This window comes from Pezoporus wallicus, unplaced genomic scaffold (genome assembly GCF_028554395.1).
Source record: "Pezoporus wallicus isolate ANWC-B61680 ecotype Strahan unplaced genomic scaffold, APGP_CSIRO_Pwel_v1 contig_2908, whole genome shotgun sequence".
Taxonomy (NCBI): domain Eukaryota; kingdom Metazoa; phylum Chordata; class Aves; order Psittaciformes; family Psittacidae; genus Pezoporus; species Pezoporus wallicus.
This window is the reverse complement of record NW_026642179.1, coordinates 4,912,283-4,939,743: the sequence shown is the minus strand read 5'-3', so window position 1 is coordinate 4,939,743 and position 27,461 is coordinate 4,912,283. Positions and strand designations below refer to the sequence as shown.

The 27,461-nt window shown below is 44.3% G+C and overlaps 2 protein-coding genes across 5 annotated transcripts in view; one reads left to right on the top strand and one right to left on the bottom strand.

The window, feature by feature from the left end:
- Window positions 1-733: 733 nt before the first annotated feature.
- RAD52 (RAD52 homolog, DNA repair protein) lies at window positions 734-26,121 on the bottom strand. 2 transcript variants are annotated; one of them, XM_057428031.1, is made up of 12 exons: window positions 26,105-26,121; window positions 18,645-18,732; window positions 15,990-16,091; window positions 15,265-15,358; window positions 13,501-13,568; window positions 13,123-13,241; window positions 12,958-13,033; window positions 3,274-3,470; window positions 2,920-3,056; window positions 2,195-2,275; window positions 1,455-1,685; window positions 734-1,181 (listed from the first exon to the last, which is right to left on the bottom strand). In XM_057428031.1, exons 2-12 carry the CDS (start codon window positions 18,729-18,731, stop codon window positions 1,123-1,125), a joined length of 1,251 nt encoding a protein of 416 aa, XP_057284014.1. In that variant the 5' UTR covers window position 18,732; window positions 26,105-26,121; the 3' UTR covers window positions 734-1,122. The 2 variants fall into 2 exon arrangements, with proteins under 2 accessions (XP_057284014.1, XP_057284013.1); XM_057428030.1 differs by lacking the exon at window positions 26,105-26,121 and having other exon boundaries at window positions 18,645-18,780.
- ERC1 (ELKS/RAB6-interacting/CAST family member 1) overlaps window positions 18,796-27,461 on the top strand; it is a 290,910-nt gene continuing 282,244 nt past the window's right edge. For 2 of the 3 annotated variants that reach the window (XM_057428028.1, XM_057428027.1), the window contains exon 1: window positions 18,796-18,816. The gene's annotated coding sequence lies outside the window, so the exon portion shown is untranslated. The remainder of the gene's footprint in view (window positions 18,817-27,461) is intronic. The other variant, XM_057428029.1, reaches the window with a different exon arrangement.

Sequence of the window (27,461 nt, the reverse complement as noted above, 5' to 3'; positions counted from 1 at the left end):
GGAAGCTGGAGCTACCACTTACCAGGAGTGCTGCTCCAGTGGTGCCTGGGAGCTGTGGCTGAACCACTTCACTGCCAGAGGAAGAGAACTGGGGCTTTCCCAGTGGAACCACTGCCCTTTCCAGAGCCTCAACATGGACACGGGTGTTTTTCAAACACTGCTTAAAAATGTTTCCTTTGACCTTGCTGGCAGGAATGGCTGTTGCCTGGCTCAAACCTTTGAAACTCGCTGGATGTTCTTTTTCTGTTCGCCCACCTAAAAGCAAATGCAAGGCTGTACAGGCACTTTCGCTTCCTACTCGTAACTAGTCAGAATGTATTAACTTCTTTGAGCTAATTTGAGCAATTACACAGGAATTGAGTTGTGATGGGTTGAAGGGTGCAGAGGCACAAAGAGCCACAAAGCGTGGTTGTTCTTCAAATTTTACCTTTATTTTTATATTGAAAAGGGTTGAAAGCTTATTTAAAATCAAAAGTGCTGCTCCCATTCATCTTACAAAGGCTCCAAGCAAACACTGTCTGAGATGCTATGTGCAACTTTGGCAGCAGTCCCAGCATGTTCCTGCCCCTGTGCTGCCCTGTTGTGCAGGCACAGCTAGATGTGCAGCTGCACTGGAGTCACATACAGCTGAGGAAGAGAGGCACGCTCCGACTCTGTGCTCCCACAGCTTTGTGCCCTCAGCTCCTCCAAAGGGGCAACCGCAGATCCGAGGCGTTGTCTGACCATAATCCCCCCCCTCCCTGTATTAGTGAACATCTCTTTGCTCTGTGCTGAGAGGCAGCACTGAGGAAGAAAGAAACCTTGAATTGCCTCTCATTTTAAAGATCAATTCTGTTACCATTTCAGGCAAATTGTGTGTCACATCAACTGGCCTACTACAGCCATGAGTCCAGTGCTGCAGAAGCACAAATGATTGCTTGTTTATAGGAAAAGGCATTTGAAATATGTAATAACCTTAAAGCACATTAAGTTCCTGCTGGCTGCGTTAAGCTCTTCTGTATTGCTTCACTGTAACACACAGGAAAATCCACCAAGGCATTAGACTTCCTCACATGACTTGGACAGCCAGTTGCAAGTCTTCAGATGGAATCCAGCATGGAGGTAAGGATATCACCACATGTCCTACGTGGGTTCTAGCCTCCTTTTCTTCAGGTTTTGACTTCTCCTGAGGGGACTGCACTCTGCCAAACAAGGAGACAGGGAGAAATGGAAGTTTATTCAAGCTTTTCTTTTGCTTCTAAAAGTGCACCTCAATTTTTTTTTCTAGCTCTTCCTAGACAGGACAGTTGGATAGCAGAAACAGATAGTTCTCCTAGCCCACTCTTGCAGCATCTACAGGCAGGTCCAAGAAGAGAGGAATGGTTCTCCCACTCGTTTACTTGTTTACCAGTGCTGCTTTTAGTGCTGAGAGCCACTGTTAAGCCAGAACTTGGTCATGCTTTGGTACCACGTACCTGAAGTATGCTGGTTGCTGCTCATGATGGTAGCAGATGGCTGCAGTTGTGCAAGCCTAGCAGAAGCTTTGTGATAGTTCATTCTGTGGGGTGTCCTGTTACGAGTAGTCATCTGATGACAACCACTGGGTGTTTCAGGTGTCTGTTGTTTGGCTGATGGGTCTGCCATTTCGTGACCCAATATCTTAAGATCAATGGTCTCCAAGGAAATGTCCCAAAGTTCAGGATCATCTAGAAGGCATGAAAAACTGATCAAACCAAAGACAATGGTAATGTACTGCAGGAGTGACAGGAACACCAGCATCAGTGCACTCTTTTCCTACAAGTGCTGGTAACTATTGAAGTTAAGCTGTAAAGCATCTTCTATGTCAGTGCACAGCAGGGGATGGTGCTCTGGACTTCCAGGCACCATGGCGTGTGACTCAAATAGCCACAGCTATGTTAAGACAAGACATCCTCCACCCCCATCCCACTCCAAATGTTGTGCTTCTGTGCAGTATCACTTCAGGAAAAGGGTTTATCAAACAGTATAACTGAAAAGCAAACGTGTGAAACCCCTCACGGTGATGGACACCGCTGCCTTGCCACTCAAGCAAAATTTGTTGTTGTTAAGATCAGACTCATGCTCACACTTCTGTCACTCCAGCCTTCTCAGAACTTTTACCATTGCACTGTACCGTGAAGAGTTGATTTAAATGATAATGATTTAATACTCTATTACGTATTGCTTTTTGGCTGACCTGCAAAGAACTCCTCTTCTATTGCTAGTTCCTGTTGTACTGCTGCTGGAGTGCTGTGCTTTACAGGAGGATTGGGTATTGCTGGATGGAGGTAACACAAGAAGAGATTAATATTAGAAATAAATACAGGCAAACAGTTTTACTCCTTCTTATCAGAGCCAGAGTGTCAAATGATAAGCAGCAGCTGCCACCAGGTACCCTCTTTTTTCTAAGAGCTGGTTACATTTTGGTATGTGGAACAGCAAGATTCTGTACCTGATGATGGCTGATGGGAGCAACTGCACTACTTTAGAATGAATTTTAGCCTGTTTACCCAATCCCCAAGTTCCTGCTTATCCCACAGCTGATCAGACTTCCCCATGAGTAAAGAGCAACCTACTAGTAGCTAATGCAAAATTACTTGCCTGCAACCACCCCAGTGAAGTGCTGCAGCCTCAGCTCAGGTGCAGCATGTTAATAGTACTGTCAACAGCTGTTGTGCTGCATGATGCTTTTGGGTAGTTGAAAAGTTGTAGTTTAAAGATGCAGTTTTAGAACTGACATTCCTGCTTCTTTAAGAACACGAAGGGTGGGGAAGTGTGCTAATCCTCCTTCTTTTGGCCTCAAAGGTGTGTAGACAGTACACTACAAAAGCAGGTGGAACTAGTCAGGCTCCACTAGAGAAGGTAGCATGTGCCTGCCAGCAACTATTGTTGAAACTGTCCATATTTAATGCTGAGTCTTACCGTGTTTGCTGCTGGGAGAAACGACAGGAACCTGATGTTTTTTCTCCATCTGTTCCCGGAACTGTTGCTGTAGCTGCTTTTGTCTCAATTTCCGCTGGTAAGTGGCATCACATTCAATAGCTGAAGAGTCTGTATTTCTGTCCCGCCCCCACCCAGGGAATCACAGTGTTAAACAGGATTTCAGCAACTACTTTTGATGAAGAAAAAGATGCATAAAGAAGTAACAGCAAGAGAAAAATATTATCCACTAAACCAGCATTTTATAGCATCCTCCAAATTGGCCTGTCCATGTGTTTTAACAGTGCAGTAACTTCCAATGGAGCTTACAAAATCAGTTTATGATAGTGGTCTTACCTGGAGCTATTTAGCTGTTTCTGACCTACTGTCACTGCAGCAGCCTTTGGCTGACCAGGCTTACAATCAGATGCCATCTCACAACGTTGCCTTGCTGCTGAGTTCTCTCTTTGCAAACAGCTATTGTATCTTGCTTTCTCTATTTCAGGCTCATAGTCTTGTCTTTTAGCTTTGACCAAATCTAACTCAGGAGGTACCTAGTAAAGGAAAAAAGAAAACATGTTCAGGAACTTCCTTTGCCAAGTTAAAGACTCTTTTATACAGTACTGTTGAAAATCTAGCTTGTTTGCTGTAAGTGGAATAGTAAGGAAGGAAACTGAAACACATTTTGAGTACAAAGTCATTCAGTTAATTACTGAATTTATGGGACTCTGGGTTAGTTTAATAGCTCAGTGCTTCATGGCAGATGATAGGCCTTGTCTCCACATACTGTACTGTCTGCAAACCAGAACACATGCTGGAGATCAATGCAGAATTCTACAGCTTCTCAGAAAAGCTCGCAAGTCTGTTGTTGAATCTGTCAGTTTTGCCAGTTCCATTTTCATGGCTGTATTAAAGGGCATGGCAAACCTTTATGCAGCTCTGCAGGCATGAGGTCACTGAGGAAGGCACACCATTCTCTTTTTAGTAAAGCTGGGATGGTTTGGCTCTGTGAATTTACAAATCTGTGGCAAAGCTGCTAGCAGATAATGACCCTGGCAAAGCAAAGATCTTCGCCATCTTTACTTGGCAAGGTGTCGCTTTGGATCTGCTCCCGTAGTCTAATTTAGCTAGACAGAAAGCCCTTACAGCTCCAGGCTGGCTAGCAGAGTCTAGCAAATCCTAGTACGATGAAGGCAACTTTACTTTGGAAGTTCACAGATCAGCAGTTCTAAAAGACTGACTTTTTGCTCAATCAGCAAGCCAGGTTACCTCTTAGAAGCCTACTGCCCCCAGCTGGTACGCATCAGGAGCTAACAAACACGATTAATGCTGGCTCCTGAGGTGCAACCTCACTAACAGCCAGGACAACTTTAATATTATGAAGACTGCTGTTACATCGCAGCATGCTTATGAATTGTGATGGCTCTGAAAGACTGGGGTTACAGTATGGTTGTCACTGATGCTGTACATCACAATTTGCTGTCTCTCTCTGAACCAAAGACCTCCAAATGGGGCATTTCTCCATGGTGTTCGTTACCTCAGAAGGTTCAACAACCTAGTGTTTAACAGGTAAAGTAACTGCAGCTCTTCCTTTGCAAACTGAAACCTAAGGAGGTAAGGAGTCTGAAAAGCAAAGCAAGATGTAATGTGGCTTCTTATCCTTCAGGAAGGATAAGAGCCATCATTATGGCAGGGAAAATAAGTGTTCAAGTACACATCAGTTGTACATGCTAATTCATCATACGTTCAAGAGCCACAGTTTGCCAGTAGCATCATATCAAATATTAAAGCAAATAATTTGGAGCATAGCTCTTCCTAATGTTATTTGTCATCCTCCAGCAGCCAAGTCCCATACATCCTGTTCTCATAATTCAGTTGCAAAATTCAGATACCAGTACATTTTTGAAGTCAGGCAGAGGACATTTGCAGGGCCATTTGTACACTCCTCATACAACACCAAAACAAAATGGTGTGACCTGTTTTGCTCTTCTGTGGTAAAACTTCAAAGTGACTGGCAAGAGTTACAAGTTGTTGTGGGTCCAGTCTAAACAGTTTGGTTTGCTCTTTCTACCACAGATGCATTTAGTAGTCTGTGGTGTTCTTTTGGAAAGGATCCGATTTGGTTAACTGACAGATGAAACCACCTGTAGAAACTACCTTTCTTTGAGACTTCAGAACAAAACCACTGTGTCGTGGTTTAAACCCAGTCAGGTAACTTGTTCACTCACTCCCAGTGAGTGGTGCCAAGCTGACAACAATCAAGGTCCGTGTTCGTCTCCCCCCCCCCCCTCCCTGCACCGGGGCTCTCCCCTTCCCCGCTCCCGGAGGAACGGGGAGGAGGATCGAGAGAGTGCAACTCCTACGGGTTGAGACAAGAACAGTCCAGCAACAAATCACCACCGCTACTATCAGCTAAAACAATGATAAGGGAAAATAACAAGGGAAGAGAATACGATACCACCGGCCAAGAAAACGAGTTCCACCCGGAAGCTCCTGTCCTTCCGGGTAACTTCCAGTTACCCCTCACCCCGGGCATGACGTGCTGTGGTATGGAATACCTCCCCGGCTAGCCCGGGTCAGGCGCCCCGTCTCTGCTTCCTCACAGCTTCCCCTCCTCCCTGGCAGAGCATGAGCCTCACAGAGTCCGAAAAAAATCATTTTCTTAGTGCATGGACCAATCCCTATAATGCTGCCGAGTCCATTCGGTCCATGATGTTCCAAGTTCATTCTCTGTTGGGATGATGGCTGGAGGGAAGTCAGGGCCAGTCGCTGGTGACCTGGAGACATCTAGTTGATGGGCTATAAAAGCATTACACAGCAGGCAACAGCATACAATTGAGTTCACTGGCTGTTTTCCCCTAAAATCAAATCCCCTTGAGGTATACATCGGACTTCCCCATCTTCCCGCATTACCCACCAAGTATATCCAGGTCCCTGAGCAAAAGCAATCCCACGAGTGGGTTTGCCTTTACCTGAAGCAGGAATAACCCAGACTGTCTTCCCCAGCAAATTCTTCATATGCACCACGGGAACTTTGTCCCCCTCTACAATATGTAAAAGTTCTGACTGGGCTGGGCCGGCCCTGTTGGCAGATCCTCTGGTGTTGACCAACCAGGTGGCCTTTGGTAAATGTGTATCCCAATGCTTGAAAGTTCCCCCACCCATCGCTCTCAGTGTAGTTTTTAACAGCCCATTGTACCGTTCGATTTTCCCAGAGGCTGGTGCATGGTAGGGGATGTGATATACCCACTCAATGCCATGCTCTTTGGCCCAAATATCTATAAGGTTATTCCGGAAATGAGTCCCATTGTCTGACTCAATTCTCTCTGGGGTGCCGTGTCGCCACAAAATCTGTTTCTCAAGGCCCAGGATGGTGTTCCGGGCAGTGGCATGGGGCACAGCGTATGTTTCCAGCCACCCGGTGGTTGCTTCCACCATGGTAAGCACATGGCGCTTGCCTTGGCGGGTTGGTGGCAGTGTGATATAGTCAATCTGCCAGGCCTCCCCATATTTATACTTCAACCATCGTCCTCCATACCAAAGAGGCTTTAACCGCTTGGCTTGTTTAATTGCAGCACATGTTTCACACTCATGAATAACCTGGGCAATAGTGTCCATTGTTAAGTCCACCCCTCGGTCACGGGCCCATCTATATGTTGCATCTCTGCCTTGATGGCCTGAAGTGTCATGGGCCCACCGGGCCAAAAATAATTCACCTTTATGTTGCCAATCTAAGTCCATCTGAGCCACTTCAATCTTAGCCGCTTTATCCACTTGTTGGTTGTTCTGGTGTTCCTCAGTGGCCCGACTCTTGGGTACATGGGCATCTACATGACGTACCTTCACCACCAGGTTCTGCACCCGGGCAGCAATATCTTTCCACAGTGCAGCAGCCCAGATGGGTTTACCTCTGCGTTGCCAGTTGCTCTGCTTCCATTGCTTCAACCACCCCCACAGGGCATTTGCCACCATCCATGAGTCAGTATAGAGATAAAGTACTGGCCACTTTTCTCGTTCAGCAATGTCCAGGGCCAGCTGGATGGCTTTCACCTCGGCAAATTGACTCGATTCACCCTCTCCTTCAGCAGTTTCTGCAACTTGTCGTCCAGGACTCCATACAGCTGCCTTCCATCTCCGATGCTTTCCCACAATACGGCAAGAGCCATCAGTAAACAAGGCATACTGCTTTTCACTTTCTGACAGTTTATTATATGGTGGGGCCTCTTCAGCACGCACCACCTCCTCCTCTGGTGACATTCCGAAATCTTTGCCCTCTGGCCAGTCCATGATGACTTCTAGAATGCCTGGACGACTGGGATTTCCTATTCGAGTTCGTTGTGTAATTAGTGCAGCCCATTTACTCCATGTAGCATCAGTTGCATGATGTGTAGAGGAGACCCTGCCTTTGAACATCCAGCCCAGCACGGGCAGCCGGGGTGCCAGGAGGAGCTGTGCTTCAGTGCCAATCACTTCCGAAGCAGCTCGAACCCCTTCATAGGCTGCCAGTATCTCTTTCTCAGTTGGGGTATAGCTGGCCTCAGATCCTTTGTATCCCCGACTCCAAAAGCCGAGGGGTCGACCTCGAGTCTCCCCTGGAGCTTTCTGCCAGAGGCTCCAGGTAGGACCGTTCTCCCCAGCTGCAGTGTACAGCACATTTTTTACATCTGGTCCGGTTCGGACTGGTCCAAGGGCTACTGCATGAACTATCTCGCGTTTAATTTGCTCAAAGGCTTGTTGCTGCTCAGGGCCCCATTTAAAATCATTCTTCTTCCGGGTCACATGATAGAGAGGGCTTACAATCGAACTGTAATTTGGGATGTGCATTCTCCAGAACCCCACTGCACCCAAGAAAGCTTGCGTTTCTTTCTTATTAGTTGGTGGAGACATTGCTGTTATCTTGTTGATCACATCTGTGGGGATCTGTCTACGTCCATCTTGCCATTTTATTCCCAAAAATTGTATCTCCTGTGCAGGTCCCTTGACCTTACTCCGTTTTATGGCAAAACCGGCTTTCAGCAGGATTTGGATTATTTTCCTCCCTTTCTCAAAGACTTCTTCCGCTGTATCGCCCCACACAATAATGTCATCAATGTATTGCAGGTGTTCTGGAGCTTGCCCCTGTTCCAGTGCAGTCTGGATCAGTCCATGGCAAATGGTAGGGCTGTGTTTCCACCCCTGGGGCAGTCGGTTCCAAGTGAACTGGACACCCCTCCAAGTAAAAGCAAACTGTGGCCTGCACTCTGCTGCCAAAGGAATGGAGAAAAATGCATTGGCAATATCAATCGTGGCATACCACTTGGCTGCTTTTGACTCTAGCTCATACTGAAGTTCTAGCATGTCCGGTACGGCAGCACTCAATGGTGGTGTGACTTCATTCAGGCCACGATAGTCTACTGTTAGTCTCCATTCTCTCCATTAGACTTTCGCACTGGCCATATGGGGCTATTGAAGGGTGAGCGGGTCCTGCTGATCACCCCCTGACTCTCCAGTCTACGGATCAGCTGATGGATGGGAATCAGGGAGTCTCGGTTGGTGCGATATTGCCGCCGGTGCACTGTTGTGGTCGCAATTGGCACTTGTTGTTCTTCAACTTTCAGCAACCCCACAGCAGAGGGATCTTCTGAGAGACCAGGCAAGGTGGACAGCTGCTCAATTTCCTCAGTCTCCAAAGCAGCAATACCAAAAGCCCACCGGTACCCTTTTGGGTCTTTGAAGTACCCTCTCTTGAGGTAGTCTATGCCGAGGATGCATGGAGCCTCTGGACCAGTCACAATAGGGTGCTTTTGCCACTCCCTCCCAGTCAGGCTGATTTCAGCCTCCAGCACAGTCAACTCTTGGGATCCTCCTGTTACTCCAGAAATATAGATGGGTTCCACCCCTTGACAGCTTGATGGCATCAGGGTACACTGTGCACCGGTATCTACTAGAGCCTTATACTTCTGTGGGACTGATGTGCCAGGCCATCTGATCCACACAGTCCAGTAAATCCGATTGTCCCCTACCTCCACCTGGCTGGAGGCAGGGCCCCTCTAATGGTCGTCACAGCATTGGACACTTAAGTCGTGTTGAAAGGGATTATTCTTCGTTATCACAGGAGCTGGAGTAAAATCAGCTCTTCCACTCCATCTGGGAAACTGCTCACCAGAAACTGAAGCCGTAGCTCTCATGGGACGATCAGTCTTGGCCCTTGCTCCCCTCTTCAGTTCACTCACCCGTTCCTCCAAAGCTGAAGTAGGTTTTCCATCCCACTTTGTCATGTCTTCTCCGTGATCCAGCAGGTAAAACCATAGGGTACCCCGTGGCGTATACCTTCTGTATCTCCTCTCTTGAACAATAGGACGTCTTTTGTTAATAGCTGAGACGCGTGTTGGTACACGTGAGGAGCTGGATAAATCAGATACATCGTCCCTCAATTTGTCGAGGTCCTGGGACAGTTTTTTCACAGCTGAGATGATGGAAGGAGTGAGATTGTCTTCGAACTCTCGGAGTTTATGAACCATTTCATCCACTGTTAGTGGTACTATGTCATTCCAGGTCACTGTTGCCAATGAATGGGCATATGATGACGGTGCATTCCGTGTAAGTTTTCGCCACATGGGTCGTGTACATTCAACTTCATCTGGATCTATAGGTGTATCCCCGTTATTCGGCTTGATGTGATAGATCATCTCTACGATGGCCGATTCCCTCAGAGACTGGATGCCTTTGTCTATAGTAGTCCACTTGGCCGAACGACTCGTAACATCGTCCTTGTACGGAAACCTTTCTTTCACAGCTGCCAAGAGCCTCCTCCAAAGGCTGAGGGACTTTTTCTCTCTTGCAATTGCTTTGTCAATTCCCCCTTCTCTAGCAAGTGATCCCAGCTGCTTGGCTTCTGTACCTTCTAGTTCGTGACCATCGGCCCCATTGTCCCAGCATCGGAGTAACCAGGTGATGATGTGCTCCCCTGGTTGACGGGTAAAATCTTTTCGCATATTCCGCAGCTCGGTTGAGGTCCGAGGTCGAGAAGTTACCTCTTCTTCTTCTTCTTCGTCATGTGAGGATGACTCCTGATCAGATTCTGGACCGGGTGGTGAATTCATTGGTTCTTCATCTCGCTTCACCCTTTTTGCCTCCTTTTTGCTTGTTCTCTTGCGTACAGGGGCAACCGATATTGGTACGAATTGGTCCTCTGGTTTGGCTGCAGTGATTATCACTGTGGTTTGAGTAGCGACTGTACTTGTTGCTGGGGGTGGTGTAGCTACCGTGCTTGGAGCTGGGGTAACCGCGCTGTCTGTTGCAGTTGAAGTTTGAGCAGCTGCTGTACTTGCCACTGGGGTAGCTGCGCAGTTCATTGCAGCCAAAGTTTGAGTAGCGACTGTCGCTTTGCCCTCAAATCCGCCGACATTCTTTTCCTTTTGAAGGTGCTGGATAGTGTTGAACAAGGCCCTGTAAGCATAGGCCAAGCCCCAGCACGTTGCCGTGATTTGTCCATCTCTGGTATGGCCAGAATGACCACACACCTCATTTAAGTGTTTTACTAATTCTTCTGGATTTTGCAGTTGTTCGGTAGTGAAATTCCAAAATACTGGGGGGGCCCACTGACCTAGATACTTGCCCATACTATCCCACACACCCTGCCACTCATGGCTGTCCAGCCTCTGGGAAAATCTCTCGGTCCTCCTACATCGTCGTTTGACCCCAGACAAGACCCAAACCTGAATCTGCTTAACTCTTGAAATCAGTAGTGGGCAAAACACACTCTGTATGCGTGTTAGCATGGTGATTCCCATCACCATCAGCAAACAAGTCTCAAGAGCATTAAAAGGCCATTTAAAAAATTCGAAACTCTCAAATGTAAATGGTCTGGGGGGATGACTGGGAGGGTAAAAGTCATTACCATAAAGTACAATGGGATAAAAACCTTAGCCCAAGCCCCACACTTGAAAAACACTAATACAGCCAATACCGGATGGACGTAAGATATGGTATACTGAAACTGTGAGATCAAGAGGAAAAACCTTGAGAGCCAATAAATCAGCATTGTGACGAGTGACTATCAATCCAGTCAGATCTGTTCTTATCTCAACCCCTCGTGCCCCACGTTGGGCGCCAAAAAGAACTGTCGTGGTTTAAACCCAGTCAGGTAACTTGTTCACTCACTCCCAGTGAGTGGTGCCAAGCTGACAACAATCAAGGTCCGTGTTCGTCTCCCCCCCTCCCTGCACCGGGGCTCTCCCCTTCCCCGCTCCCGGAGGAACGGGGAGGAGGATCGAGAGAGTGCAACTCCTACGGGTTGAGACAAGAACAGTCCAGCAACAAATCACCACCGCTACTATCAGCTAAAACAATGATAAGGGAAAATAACAAGGGAAGAGAATACGATACCACCGGCCAAGAAAACGAGTTCCACCCGGAAGCTCCTGTCCTTCCGGGTAACTCCCAGTTACCCCTCACCCCGGGCATGACGTGCTGTGGTATGGAATACCTCCCCGGCTAGCCCGGGTCAGGCGCCCCGTCTCTGCTTCCTCACAGCTTCCCCTCCTCCCTGGCAGAGCATGAGCCTCACAGAGTCCTTGGTCAGGGTAAACATCACTTAGCAACAACCGAAAACATCGGCTTCACCAACGCTGTTCTCAAAACTAGAAGTCAAAACACAGCACTGCACCAGCTAACACAAAGGAAAAAACATGACTGCTACTGCTGAACCCAGGACACACTGGTACAGAATAACTACTTTGTTAACTACTCTAGCAAAAAAAAGAGGGGTTAAATACAGGGGCACTATACATTTTGTCACAAGGACCACGCTGAGTCTATCTAGCTGTGATATGCAGTAGAGTTTTAATACTAATTAGTAGAAGGACAGAGCAACCATCAATGAACATATTGACATCGCTACTTTATGGGTTTTGCTTAAAATTAAGGGAAAGTTCTAGCTACAACAAGCAGCTTTGGTATGTGACCCACCTGGTATTGTTTCTAGGATATCCTGGGCTATGCTAATAATATCTGTATGAAGGGGAAAGTCTTTTTCATGAAAAAAAAATCCTATTTTCAGCCAGAGCTTCCTGAAGTTTAAAGAATGCTCCGTTTTCCTGCTTCCCACTGGCTAACATATAGGTTGTTGGCTTGAGAGACTAAATCAAATAGTCCTCATTTTGCAGGAATGCACACAGGAGCTGTACCTGCTTTAGGGTAGGTTACACAGATAATAGAGACAGTGTCTGCTTATTCTTTGGCCGTGCCCATAGCCTCTGGCTTTACAACCTATTACAGCAATTGGAAACTGTGTCACTATATGCAGGCGTTTCCTATCCTGTTTTAAAATATTATTCCTGATAAAGTTCAGTAATGAGAGGAATATAACATGTTTGATTTTTAAAATTCATAATAGGAAACTGGATTGTGCTGTACCACTGACAATGAGAACAGAGAGAGATGTATTCTGGTTTTGCCCAATGCAGGTCAAAAGCATACCAGCAAAGAAACATGCACGCAGCCTTGACAGACTCTATTCTCCTAAACACTTTCCTTTCATCTCTGTGATAAATATATGCCTTGACACTGGTATCTTTGCTGATACACATTTAAAACAGAAGTGACTAGATGAGAGCAATGAACTGGGTGCTGCAGCTGAAAAACCATAAACAGTCTTAAGAATTACAGCACATGGAGAAAATATCATCTACAAGCTAGTTTCAACAGTTTAGTGTTTCTTATGGTAACACTTAACCTGCTCTGAAGACAGACAGATCTATGCATTACAGGCAATGAACAGAGAGACTTGGACAACATGGCCATAAATATCACGAGATCTTGAGTAGCATACTGTTTCTTCACCATAGTAATCTTGTCTGCTGAAAACAGTCAAATTTAGAGTAGTTGGGGTAAAATGTCAGGGAAGAACTCTGTAACAAACAGTTCACACAAACTAGCAGGTAAAGGCCCCTAGCCAGAAACATTTGGGGATGAGATGCATTATTTATAATCTTTGCAATATGAAGGACCAGGACCAGCAGATGTCCTACAGCCCCTGCTCCAACAGCCCATGTACTGCACCTGACGTGGAAGCTTATTCACAGCTCGTAGGTAGTCTTTGTCTAGGATGCAGTTCCCAAGAGCATTTCCAAAGCACCTGTGAAACAAGAGAGCTCACTGTGACTGAAAATAACACTTAATTCTCATGTAACTTCTGAAAACGTACAAGTACTGATCTGCACTTACTTGAGTGCCCTCTTCAGTCCATCTGTTACTGCCTCCTTTCTTGCCTTTTCTAGGGACAAGGCCTTAGACTTTAGGCCTTCACTGACTCCATACCCCACGTCTTCATGGTATGACCCATCCTGCAATGAAATGTTAAAATTACAAACTATAAATGAATTTTTGCACATACAGCACTTCTTGTTAGATGCTGTACTCTCCTAAGCCTGATCACTTGCTCTTAGCTGGTTGTTCTATAGCAAGGTCAATGTTTTGGACCCCTCTAGATTCTCTAACGTAGTACAGTACTCAAGAGCCACAGCCTGACCTATGCATGAACTTTAATTCACAGCTTCAGGCATTTGCTTAACTATAAACACAGCAAACAAAAACTCCACTTACCTTAAGCTGAACTTTCACAAATGCACAGACCCCCACATAGAACTTGCCATTGTTGAGGTCAACAAAGTCTGGGGGAGGGAAAAGTAACATCCTAAATAATGCAAAAGACTTCTGATCTAAATTTAGGTCTTATTTTGTCTTTTCCTTCATAAACCTGTACTATACTTGCTGAATGTGCCTAAGATACTGTAATGGAGCACGACTTTGAAATATTAACTGTAGTTTGAGAATGCTGACTTGCATATATGCTCTGGGCATGTTATGTGATACTTTCTGGTTATTAGTGGCTAGACCTGCCAACAGTGACAGCCTGCTACTATGTGTATAAACTTAAACACATGTAAGAAAGAAAGAAAGAACTGAAAATTTTACTTCTCATTCAATTACATATCCTACATGTTCAAAGCATCAGAATTTTTTCAGCTGGAAGGGAATATAAAAGCATCAGTTTATAAAAACAGCAATAGAAAAATAACCGTTGTGTATAAAAGTAACTTGTTCCTATTACATAGTAGAAGTCTCCAGTTTGTGAAATTTTGCACAAGGTTTTATCCAGGACAAAATGTCTGAAGAGCTTAACAGGTTGCAATACAACTCCCAATCCAGAATCTCTAATATACTTTATTTTACACCAAAAGCAATGCTATGTAATATACATTGGGCACTCCAGCTAGCAGTCTTACAAGTCTGACATGTCCCATGATACATGTCTGAAATTAAATGCTTTGAAGTTCAAGTAACTGTACTCTGGGGTCCAAAAGTCAAAAGTTCTTCTGTACTCATCTGGTCTATTTGTTCAAACTGTTTTATATAAACCTGCTGGGGGTGCAAGCTCATTTTCTACCCAGGAATTTAAAATCAAACATAACAGAATCTTCTGTCTCTGAATTTCTAAGGAATGTTTTGTTATGGCATTATTTGAAAACCATAAAAGGTAGAAGGATGTCAGCTTTTTCTTCACTGAAAAGAGTGGTGGTAGTGGTAAAGTGGTAAAGAATAGATGGGAAGCAATGAAGTAACTTATGTCTAAAATCTACCAGTAGAAAGAGGTAAGAAAAGATTTCTGAACGTGGAAAGGAGGAAGGAGCTACACTTAAGCAGCTTTGTGAGCTACTTCAACAACCAGTCTTCAATCTAAGCATAGCATATCTGCAAGCAAGGACAATACTGTTCTGGTAGGAACTATTTCAGCTATTGAGATGTGAGAGCTTAAGCTTTAAGATGACCTGAATATCATTTTCTAGAACAAGCATTTTTCCAAATCTTTCTATTGTAAAAACCTCAAAGCCAGGTACTGGCTAGAAGAGGAATCTGCAGAAAAAGATGGGTCCCTAAAGATTAGGGGAATATTAACTGAGTACAGGAACTTGTTAGAACATAGAAATTACAGGTGAGGATGAAAGTAGTCACAGGGTTGTTGGATGTTATATAGTTTAACTGGAATTACTCTTGACTGAGTGTTCCCATAGAGATCAGAACACTTGATTAGAATAGCTCAAGAGTAATCACAAACACACTTAGAATAATGACTACAACACATTCCAGTGCAAGATCTAAAAAGAAAACACAAGCTCCATTAGTATTCGATTTCTCTCCTTCTTACCAACTGCTAAGACACCTGGAAATTCCACATGCCTCTCCCCAGGTTCTTTGAAGTGATCAAGTTCTAGGATAGATACCCAGGTCTTTATCTGAGAGTCTCTTCCTTCTGCACCTCACAGTGAAGCAAGAGGAAAGACTTCTTTACCCACAAGAGATACTTACCAACATTCTGCTGAGTGACTGAATGAGCCCAGCCATTGAAGCCAAACATCTCATTGGCCAGACTGATTACCTTGTGACTCTCAATGTAACAGACCTGAAAAGCAAAGCATTTATACATAAATATACGTATAGGTACATACATGTGTGCACACATCTATACATACTTTATTTTAAAGAGGGATTACACACATCATCTTACACTACCGACACCTAAGTTCAAGGTTCTGATAATGTGAATAAAAGGACGCTGGTGCAGCTTTTAGATGGCGCACCTTCCTCAAGCACCTGTGATGGGGGTTGATATAACAAAAAAGACTTAATCAGCAGAGCTAGTAGGCATTAAAGAGGGTAAAATGCAGCCAATGTTATATAATACTTTGTATATTCCAGTTCTGGAAAAAAATAAGAAAAATATCTCGATGTTCCACAAGTTGATAAATATTCTCTTGTGAAGGATGAAGCATTGAAAAGTTGTCTTTTTTTTAAGTGTGAAAGGAACCTCAATAGAAGCCAGGGTTTATGCTGTACTGACTTTACTTTTTTATAGACATGTTAAACTATTAGTGGGAAATTATCTTAAAAATAAAACAAATCAAAAACAACCCTCACCCCCCCCCCCCCCAAAAAAAAAAATAAAATATTGTAACTTCTTTCTACCCTAGTTTTTCTGGAAATAAAATAAACCAAAATAGTGGGTTGAAACATCTGGGCATGTTTATTCTTACCTTTTGTCCTCCTCCAGCTTGCCGACTACTGATGTATTCTGGACCCAGCCTCTGACGAAGAGCATGCTGGATAGCTTGATATTCACTGGCTGTGTATTGATGCTTGACAAAAAAAAAAAGCAAAATAAGTCTCCCTTCATTTTAGCTCCCCCTTTTCTGCTAATATCACTTCTTAATCCCATTTTTCCACACACTGTCCTTCCAAGAGGTGTATGATCCATTTTTCGAAACAGGTTGTTAACAGACAAGGAAAGACCTCAGGGGGTATGTGTGCATTACATTTGCCATTATATTTCTGCCATTCTTTTCCCTTACTCTTGGAAGTATATGTATACAAGCATTAATTATTGAGCTGTAGCAATTATTTTTCATTTCTCATAACCACCAGCTACATTAGAAAAACTGAGATGAGCCAGGCCTATTAGTATCCTATTGAAATCTTAATGCAGTCATAATCCTAGTCAATGTTGCCAGGAATATGCATTTAAGATTATGTTTCACCTCTCAAAAAATAAAACATCTCTCTGTGATGAACAAGAGAAATTTATTTTAAAACTCCAACCAAACCCAAGTTTAACCTTACTCTACCACCATATGCCTTCATGGCAGGGTGGATAAGCAGCTCAGGCAAGCAGTCAACCCAGGAATCTCTTGAGGAGCATTCAGCAAATTCTCCTCATGCAGAGAGGTCCTTTGGATAACTCCAGAATCACTGGTATGATCAGATAACAACCAGCATCACTGGAAGCATAAAGTGTTGTAACTTTGGTCCTTCTCTAAGCAGAAGTACAATTTACAATCTGTAAAGGTTAGAGAGGCCTAAATGCATGCTGAAGGATTCAAGCACTAAAATGCTTGTGTTGCTATGCTCTGATGTGAGACAGAACAGAGATTTCACCACCTAAATCATAAGTATTGTGTATGCATGTATTGGCTGCCCTATCATTCAGCAGAACACAGAATCGAATAGAGTGTGTGCCATATATAGAATCATAGAACAGTTAGGGTTGGAAAGGACCTTAAGATCATCAAGTTCCAACCCTCCTGCCATGGGCAGGGACACCTCACACTAAACCATATCACTCAAGGCTTCGTCCAACCTGGTCTTGAACACCGCCAGGGATGGAGCATTCACACCTTCCCTGGGCAACCCATTCCAGTGCCTCACCACCCTAACAGGAAAGAATTTCCTTCTTATATCCAATCTAAACTTCCCCTGTTTAAATTTTAACCCATTACCCCTTGTCCTGTCACTACAGTCCCTAATGAATAGTCCATCCCCAGCATCCCTATAGGCCCCCTTCAGATACTGGAAGGCTGCTAGGAGGTCTCCACGCAGCCTTCTCTTCTCCAGGCTCAACAGCCCCAACTTTCTCAGCCTGTCTTCATACAGGAGGTGCTCCAGTCCCCTGATCATCCTCGTGGCCCTTCTCTGGACTTGTTCCAACAGTTCCATGTCCTTTTTATGTTGAGGACACCAGAACTGCACACAATACTCCAGGTGAGGTCTCACAAGAGCAGAGTAGAGGGGCAGGATCACCTCCTTTGACCTGCTGGTCATGCTCCTTTTGATGCAGCCCAGGATACGGTGGCTTTCTGGGCTGCAAGTGCACACTGCTGCCTCATGTTCATTTTCTCATCGACCAACACCCCCAAGTCCTTCTCTGCAGGGCTGCTCTGAATCTCTTCTCTGCCCAACCTGTAGCTGTGCCTGGGATTGCTCTGACCCAGGTGTAGGACCTTGCACCTGCCATGGTTAAACTTCATGAGGTTGGCATCAGCCCACCTCACAAGCGTGTCGAGGTCCCTCTGGATGGCATTCCTTCCCTCCAGGGTATCAACCGAACCACACAGCTTGGTGTCATCGGCAAACTTGTTGAGGGTGCACTCAATCCCACTGTCCATGTCAGTGACAAAGATGTTGAACAAGACCGGTCCCAACACCAATCCCTGAGGGACACCACTTGTTACTGGTCTCCAGCCGGACATTGAGCCATTGACCACAACTCTTTGTGTGCGGCCATCCAGCCAGTTCTTTATCCACCGAGTGGTCCATCCATCAAATTGATGTCTCTCCAATTTAGAGACAAGGATGTCGTGTGGGACAGTGTCAAACGCTTTACACAAGTCCAGGTAGATGAGATCAACTGCTCTACCCCTGTCCATCAGTTCCATAGCCCCATCATAGAAGGCCACCAGATTGGTCAGGCAGGATTTCCCCTTAGTGAAGCCATGCTGGCTGTCACCAAGCACCTTGTTGTTTTTCATGTGCCTTAGCATGCCTTCCAGGAGAATCTGCTCCAAGATTTTGCCAGGCAAAATGTTCCAACGCCTGCCAAAACTCTTAAATTTGTATTTGGTTCTATTAAAACTTAAAGAAATAACTGTCTTTTTCTGCACTATAATGCAGCTCTGTAACCAAAAGCCATGAGGGATAAAGGAAGAGTGCACATGACTGTGTCGTATTCAGGAACTTTGTATAAATGCTTACTAGGCAGAAGAAGATTCATCACCAAAAATGTTCTGTGCAAGTAGGTATAGTATAGCTAGGCTTATGGATAGGGCTCCAGCTTTAAAATGAGTAAATATGCAGAGCAGATTTCTGGAAGTGCAAGCATAAAGTTTCTATTTCCCTCTCAGGCAAAAGGAACTGACCTGTCCAAAGCAAGCAACCGAGCTGGTAGTGCTAGAAGTATTGCTGCTGATGCAACTTTCGCCGTCTTTCCATTGACTTTCAGGCATCCTTAAAGATAAAATATAAACACTGAAGATAACAGAACAGTCCATATGAAGACAAGCCAAAAAGCTGTTGGAAGTTCACTGCCCAGTGAGTATAACAATGTTCTGTAATAGATGTGTTAGACATTACAGTACTGTACTTCTCACTCCACAGAAGCACTACAGCCCCAGCTGGAAATCTATTTTCTGATGTTGTTTCAGAACAGTCAAAACTTTCCTTCTTAAATAAGTTAAAATATGTAGGTAGAAATGGCAAGTTTCATCCTAGAAGCAGAAGCACCGCTCCTGTCTTCCATCCATAAAACCAGTAAAGGTGAGCCTAAATTAAATTATATGACGACAGTGAAACAATTACTTTATTTAATGAACAAATACATTATTCTTGCTAGTAAAATGAAATAAATTAAAAAATTCAACAGCATCTAAATCCTGTATAAGATCAGAAACTAGATTGAAAAATGAATAGTGTCTTGAGGCCTTAGTTTAAATATTAAGCTGGTAACAGCTGTTTGGTTTTTAGGTAAATGTATTGTATTATTCTAGGTAAGGAAAACCAGAATTCCCTCTTTCAGCTTCTTCAGCACTGTCTTCCCAGATCGCTTTCAAGATCCATTAATACTTAGAATCTGATGAAAAGCAGAGGCAACTTTCTAAAATTCTACTTGTCGATACCCTGATTCGTCAGTCTTTATTTCAGATTATTGTTTTGACTGTAATCATACTGTCCTGTGTTATGGCGGAATCATATAAACTATGCAGGGTTGAAAAACATATAGATCTGTCAGAATTTTAAGAAGTTGTAGCAGCAATTCAGTAGATGGCACCCTTTTCCAAGCCAGTGTCTCACAACTACCCAGTACTGCATTACCACTCCACCTTGCTGCTGGAGAAGTGCTCTTGCTCAGTTTATACTAAAGGCATGCAAAGGAATTCCAGCAGCACTTCTATATATGCCCAGAAACACAAATGCTGAGTACAGCTGGTATCACAGAATACCAGGTTGCAAAGGACCTCAGGGATCATCTGGTCCAACCTTTCTAAGGCAAAGCGTGACCTAGAGTATGTGTCCCAGCACCCTGACCAGCTAAACCTTAAAAGTGTCCAAAGTTGGGGAACCCACCCTTTCCCTGAAGAGATTATTCCAATGGCTGATTGTTCTCATTGTGAAAAGTTTTCCTCGTGTCCAGTCAGAATCTCCCCAGTAGGAACTTGTGCCCATAAACCCTTGCCTTCCGCCTGTGACTCCTTGTGAAAGGGGAGTCTCCACCTTCTTTGTAGCCACCCTGGAACATGGTGATAAGGTCTCCCCTGAGCCTTCTCTTCTCTAGGCTGAACAAACCCAGTTCTTTCAGCCTTTCTTTCCTCAGAGTGTAGTCTACCACTAAGTCTTTTCTGTGCAATAGAAATGTGAAACAGATCAATATACACACAAGACAGCCAGAGATCTCAGAATAGTTTGAGAAAGTCCAAATCCTCAGCGGAGAGCATTATTAGTCAGTCAGAACCTGGCTAGTACGTACCCTGTCCTAATGTACCGCAGATTCAGCACTTTTAAAACCAAGTAGTTTTCCTAGACTCTAAACAAGGAAGCCAAAGTTTACTGAACTTGGCATACAGTTTTCAGAGAATGGATACTAGTTGTTTCCTTGGCAAGTATGAGCACTGGTAATTATGCCAGGTGTAGCTAAAATTCTCCTTATTTTTGTTTGGCTATAGTTATTCATCTTTGGTACAAAGGTTCTAGATTTGTACAGTGTTCCTACGTCTGAACGTGTTTCATTCAAAAGTTTGCCTCAATTTATGATAAATACAACTGGTTTTGGAAGACAACAAATAGAAATGAATATTACTAGGAGAAACACTTGTGATTTAAGCAGGCTGTTTGCCCTATTAAGCAAAAAGCTCATTGCACTGCAAGGGAGACAAGTAGAGAGAAAATAGTATGTGTGATAGGTGGCAGGGGGAATCAAAGTTTGGACAATGCTACTTTCTTTTTTTCCCCCTTCATTCTAAGAGGCCCAGATCAGATCTTAATCATTACAAAGCCCTTGGGGGAAAAAAATTGCCGACAACGTGTGCATTTGCCTACACAGCCCTATTACCAGTTTGCCACAAATCTTTACGCACAGTGGGTGGGTGGCATTTTGAAGCAAGATTGCTTTAACTGAAAACAGTATTGAGTCCTTTGAAATTTTATATAGTGTGAACCACTATCAGTCTAAATTCTCTGAAAAGATACACCTTTAATGAAACTCTGAATAAGATACAGGAATTGATTCTGAATTAGAATGAGGAAGTACAGAATTCTGCTGAAAACAGCTTCACTTCACATGATTTTAATCCAACAGATCAGATGCTGCTAGAAAATACTAGCAATACCATTCTTTGCAATTAACAGTTTAAAAACATATCAGTGGTTTGTATTCAAATTATAGATTACTCTACAGCTTGTGTGAAGGAGACAGATGATGTCAGTTTAGTTTCAGGCTTTGCCTGTAAGGAACAGTTTGTTTCAGCTGTGAGCCTTGTAAACCAAACACTCTATTAGATCAGTGTGGTGTTTCTTTTTCAATTGGTGAAGCACAGTACAGTAAAGCTCTATATCTCAAAACACTTATCAGAACATTTCAAAGTAACACAACTTTAATGTCAAAATTATTAGAGTAGGAGTTCAGAAGAGAGAAAAGTTAATTCTGCAAATGGAGTTATAAATCTATTTGGATACCAGAGCTAGTGAAGGAAAGGTGCTTCCATTCCTCAGCAGAATATTGTTTCCTCACCTCACCCTCTTCTCACAGTGTTTTGGCTCATGTGAAATATTAATACTGAAGTAGATAACAAGCTATTGAATAGAGTGCAAAAGAGCCTCAAACACCCTTCAGGGTCCAGACAGTGCTAGGGAGACTGCCTGACACATAAACCTGTATCAAAAAGGCTGCATTTTCAAATGATCTTAAAATACGGAAAAATTAAAGTTTAAATATACTTACTTTGTATGCAGAATGATAAAAGCAGTTTAACATCAGTGTAAAGACACCTACAAATTATAATTTATTACCTCTGTGATTGTGACTGTTTATTATTTACAGGGAATTCTTTTTAGTTTAGCTATATTCTCAGAAAGTTTTCTTGTCACTGAGAAAAAACACACAGGAGACTACTGCTATTGCACTGTGCTCCAAAAGGTTACCTTGATAGACTGGAACAGGTAAAGAATACCAACAGCTTTTACTACCATCACATTTTGGTTTTGATTTTGTAAAAAATGTCAATAACACAAAAGCTTAAATTGTGAACATATTAGGCACACAATCAGAAATAGGGCTATTTTGTGAAACTGGGTATGAAATACGAATTTCCAACAGCACTTTAGAAGTAGGTATTTACTTGTATGATGGTAGAGAACTGAGCAGCTGCTGAGAAAACTCTGGGTGTGCACACGAATTCCCATGTGGGAAATAAACCAATCTTCTAGAATAGGTAATCCTGAATTTAATCTACCGCTACAGTACAACTACTACTGTAGGTTATGGCAGCAACACCTTCAGCTTCCATGATAGTATGCAGATAACTTTAATTTTCTAAATTAACACTTCCTCACATATCTTTCTACCATATGGTCCATTACCCCAAAAAGAGATTTTGGTCCCAAATCACCTCTATTCCTATCAGTTCCTCTCCGTCTTAACAACCTAGGTTTTTCAATCACGCATTGTGCCTCAGTCTTGTGCTAGGAGTGTCAGTTCCCAGTTCTCTTCGCATGTAAGGTAGAAGCAGGCGGTTTTGCATCACTTCAAAATAGTTTGCATACCATGAATTGTCTAAGAACCAGAGCTTAGGAAATGCTCAGCTAGAACATGTCTGTTTTGAGAAATTAATTGTAGCGTCACATAATCTAAGATACAACTTGAACGTGGACTGTGAACTTTTATAGGGCTTTTTATTCAATCTTCTTCTCTATATGGTTTCTTTCACAGTGAAGCTTTGGTTTGCTGAGTAAAACTCTTTAACATTCTTTCAATAAATGTAATTCCACTGAGCCCACCAAAAGCAAACAGCATGTAGCAACAAGTGATTTAACAGGTAGTAAAGATAACACCACATATTTAACCTAAGGTTCATACTGCTCTAACAAAACATAGAAAAAACTTCAAAAGTTTTATATTTCTGTGGAGTATTCCCTCCTCTGGGAACTCCAAACTATTTTATAAGTTGATTAACCAGTTATGCAAAAGCTGCTTTACCTAACACTGAGCTGAGGCATGTAGCCCTTTTAAGTACAATGGAGCAGATGTTCCTAATCAAGACAGGCCTGTGGGATACAACAGTTTAAAAAGAGTGGAAAATAGATTACGAAATTCCTGTAGAAAAATTGCATACAATAAAACTCTTCAGTTTTGACTTCTGATATCTCTAGGCAAGCAACACTGATGACTTGAGAAAAGTGAGGTAATGGTCTGTTAACTTCAACAGAAGAAAAAGATAGTTGGCATTTTACAGGTTAAACAATGCAATGTACAGGGAGGCCATGAGACCTGGTGTCTACTGTAGACTCAATCTGTCCTCTGATGCTTGCCAATACTGTATTGACACGTGTTACTGATGTTGACTCAGGCCACCTTCTCAGACCAGAGAATAAAAAGGTAAAATATAGCAAGCTTGAGCTGTCTGCAGTAGTTTAAATATATTTGCTTTCAAGACATATGAAAACCACTACCACAATTTCTCCTTAGTTACGGCACGTTAGATTTGACATACCCACAGTCCCACTTCAGTGGAATCTATATATGTGGCTCTGACAGCACAACTTAACCTTTAGATTTACTAGGTATTACTATGCTTACTGCTGGTATGTCTAGGATGAGGGTACCCTCCCTGCACTAAACAGAAAACACTAATGCTTGTTATACTTTTTACTAATTAACATTTTTATAAACACATTGTAAAACTCTTTCTTATCTTCAAATAAGCTTAGCAGAAAAACATCATGCATTTGCGGGGGAGTGTTTCTACTTAAGACTTTTTTTGAATGTATCCACATCAGAAACTAAGCCTATGTGATAAATTCCTGTATTTTTTGGAACATGGGATGAGAAACTCTTCTCCTTACTCATTATGCTAAGTTTCCTGTCATAACAGCATTTACACAGCTGTTGCAAGTTCATCAAACATCAATATATCTATTGCACATTGTTTTATGATCCTGCTTCCCCAGTAATTTCAAATCTAATTCCAGTCCAAACTGGTTAGCTTAATGCAAGTGTTGCTGTGTTTAGAAGGCATGTTTTTTAGATGTTGCTGGTTACTCCTCCCAACACGTTCCTAGTAACAGTGTTATGTGTAAACTACTTCTGTGAAACAGTAACACCTCAGTTACAAAACCAAAAAGTGAACAATCTGCTCTTGCAAAACTGGTTTCACATTTATAGAGACGGAGTAAAAGCAAAGAGAGCTTGTTCTGGAGCTTGGACCTGGCAGAAATATTACTCAAATATCATAAATTATTTATGTTGGTACTTATTTCTAAAAGCCTGTCAGATTGATTTATAACCACATCATTTATGGATAAGCCACTTCAGTCATTGCATGGAAAAGAGCAAGCTTTTTAACTGAAGAGTAATGGTTTGGGACTTACAGGGGAAAAGCTGCCGGTTCAATTGTAACTGTAGAAAGCCTGTCATTTTGCCAAATGCAATTACTACACAAGAGATTAATCCAGTCTGGAATCTAAAACATCTGACCCCTATAAGAGCTGTAGGAGATCTGTCAAACTACAGATCATAAAAACTATTGTGATACAGGCAGAGAAGATGCTTCTGGCAGCACAACCATGTTAAGCTGACATACTAATTATGTTACCACAAAAAAAATTTAGAGCTCTCAAGCTCTCCATTTTTCTGTTTTGCTCTAGGTTGACACTGTTTATTTTTAAATGGAAAATCATTTACATTTGAAATTGACAGATTACTTCAGGCATAGGCAAGCCGATACCTATTTTTACCCTTCTGCTTTCTTAGGCAGCAGTGTAAAGTATCTGTTTCTGGAGATACTTTAGGCTTGGGAGAAGGGCTTGTATACTATAGCATGCACTTACCTGCACTATATTACTCTTCAGAAATTAATTTTAAATGGATTATGTGCTTCTACAGTTGCAAAGGAAGTTCAGGTTATTAGGACCTCAGTGTTTATCAGTTATCATGATTGCAAGAGGTCTGAATTGCTGTATTTATTGCAACAGGATATTAAGTCGAATAGTGATAACTTATATGTCAATAACTTTGTGATTCCTTATGTAATCTTATAGATCTATCAAATTTACCACAAATTCTCATTTTAGTGCCCCCTGGGAATAATGGCTATGTAAGTCAACGTTGGGTTTGGTTGCTTACACCTTGAAAATGCAAAGAATTGAACTAGAAAGATCCCTGAGCAAGTCATTTGCTCTATCTGCCTGGATGAAGGCAAAACTGTCAACACAGCTTGGAAGTCATAGAATCAACTGGTTTGGAAAAGACCTTGGGATCACCAAGTCCAACCGTTACCCCAGGACTGTCGAGTCTATCATTAAACCATGTCACTAAGTCTCTTGTCTACATGGTTTTTGAACACTTCCAGGGACGGTGACACAACCACTTCCTTGGGCAGCCTGTGCCAAGGCTTGACAACCCTTCCCATGAAGAAATCTTTCCTGTATATCCAGTCTAAACCTCCCCGTCTCTAAGCTATTTCCTATTGTCCTATCGCTTGTTACTTGGGAGAAGAGACCATTCCCCACCTCTCTCCGTCCTCTTTTTCAGGTAGTTGCAGAGAGTGATGAAGTCCCCCCTTCCCGAGCCTTCTCCTCTCCAGACTAAGCAACTCCAGCTCCCTCGAGACAGCTCCTCATAAGACTTGTGCTTCAGGGCCTGCTTCAGCACAATTCTAAGGAAGGAGTACTTATCAGAGAACGGAACTGTTCCCCGTGTAAGCGTGCCTAAGCAGCACCGAGGCTGTGTACCAGCTTTGGCACTGCCTTTGTGGCTCCAGACACCGAAACCGCCGCAACCCTGCGGCCCCTAGGGCCTCACAGCCGAGAGACTAGGGAGAGCCGCCCAAGGAGCAGTGGGGTTGGCGGCAGGGGAACCAGGCGGGAAGGGGCGGGCAGCGGCCACAGGGCTGGCACCACGATCCCCACCCCAGCAGGCGCTGCCCCTCTGCCGGCGGCGCCAAGGGCTTTCCGCTGAGGAACCACCACACTCCCACCCTCCCCCCGGGGCGCCCGCCAACGGCTGCCCCTCGCGCGCCCTTCGCCCACCGGGTGGCTCCGCTGGAGGGGCCGCCACCATGACCATCAGTGAGGGGAACGAAGGGGAGCTCCTTCCTGCCGGCCGCAGTACCTGGGCCGGGGCGAGGGCCGTCCCCGCGGGCGCGAAGCCGACTTGACCTCCCCTCAGTGCCACCACCGCCACCACCACCACTACCACCACCACCACCGCCGCCTCGCCCTGCCCCGCCCCGCGCCCTGACAGGCAGGTGAGGGGCCTCGCTCGGGGTGGGGAGGGGGGTTACGGCTTCCCACCGGCCGCTGGGGGGAGCCCGGGCCGGGGCGGGGCCTGCGGGAGCCGGTAGCTGCGGGCAGTCGCCGGGGCTGGGCAGGGGTTGTGGTGGTGGTGGGGCGGCCTGTCGTCGCGGGGCTGTCGCTCAGGTAGGTCCGATTCCGGTGGTGGATTCCCCGGGGGCTCCGTGGCCTGTCGGCCGGCCGGAGAGAGAGGGCGCCCGGGCGCGGCCGGGGGAGGTGGCTGAAGTGGGGGGGTCGGGGCCTCGCCGCTGCCGGGCCCCTGCATGCTGTCACCGCTCGGGGGCTGAGTCCCGGCCACCCTCCCCTGGCCCGCGAGGACCACGGCGGGGACGGCCACATCACCCCGAGCTGGCCCGCGTACTGCCGGGCATGGCTCACGGTGGTGGTGCGCTGGAGCGGGTTTGGGTTTGGTTTTGCCTCGTACCGTAGTAGATCCTTCGTGCTTTTCTCATTCGCCTTCCGTATCGTGTTTTTCCGCCCTTATTTTGCCTGTCCTTGGGAAGCGCACGCTTTTGTTGTCTTAGTCACATCATCTGAGGTAATGGTGAGCGGTGTCTTTCTGCCTAAACCTCACGGTGTGGTTGGCTTTTTGTATTTTTCCCTGTGAATGCCAAACCTTCATGTCTCATTTATTTTAAGGCATCTACTACAAAGTAAGTGTCAGCTGATACGGTGCTTTGTTTCTGAATCTGCTGCCAGCCTGAAGCGTGTGTCAGGAACTGCTGTCTTTCCACATCTGTCTTGTTTGTAACGTGAACTCTACATCTTAATTATGAAGTGTACAATTTATCTTACATGGAATGTTGCATGCGTGATGGAAGTTCACATCATGGTTCATGGCGACATGGTGTGAGATGGTTTAAAGTGAGACCCCAGTGGGAATGGGAGAGGCTAGGAGATGGGGGGAAAAAAAAAGATCTAAAGAAACACTTACGGAGGTGGTGCTGGGGGAAAGCAGTACAACAGCCAAGAGAATCAAAAGCAGATGGGTCTGAATAAAACAGTGTATGTTTAACACTTTATCCAAGCTTGTTTTGGGGTCACATTGGTATATGCAGAGTGGTTGTAGCTGGATAATGTGTTACCACAAATCCAACAGGCTGTAAGCAGAAAGTTGTCTCGTTTGACTGCAGAGTCATAACTCTTAAACAAAAGCCAACTCGGCTAGGATGTCT

Bases quoted from the DNA above. Each gene is read 5' to 3' on its own strand.
- RAD52 (XM_057428030.1), bottom strand. From the start codon at position 18,776: ATGGACTGTTCTGTTATCTTCAGTGTTTATATTTTATCTTTAAGGATG. The intron at 3,471-12,957 runs GTGCAGTACATG...TTCCTTTACTAG, and splicing joins TGAATAAGCTTCCACGTCAG to GTACCTCCTGAGTTAGATTT. The intron at 1,686-2,194 runs GTCAGCCAAAAA...CATGCCTTCTAG, and splicing joins AGAAGAGGAGTTCTTTGCAG to ATGATCCTGAACTTTGGGAC.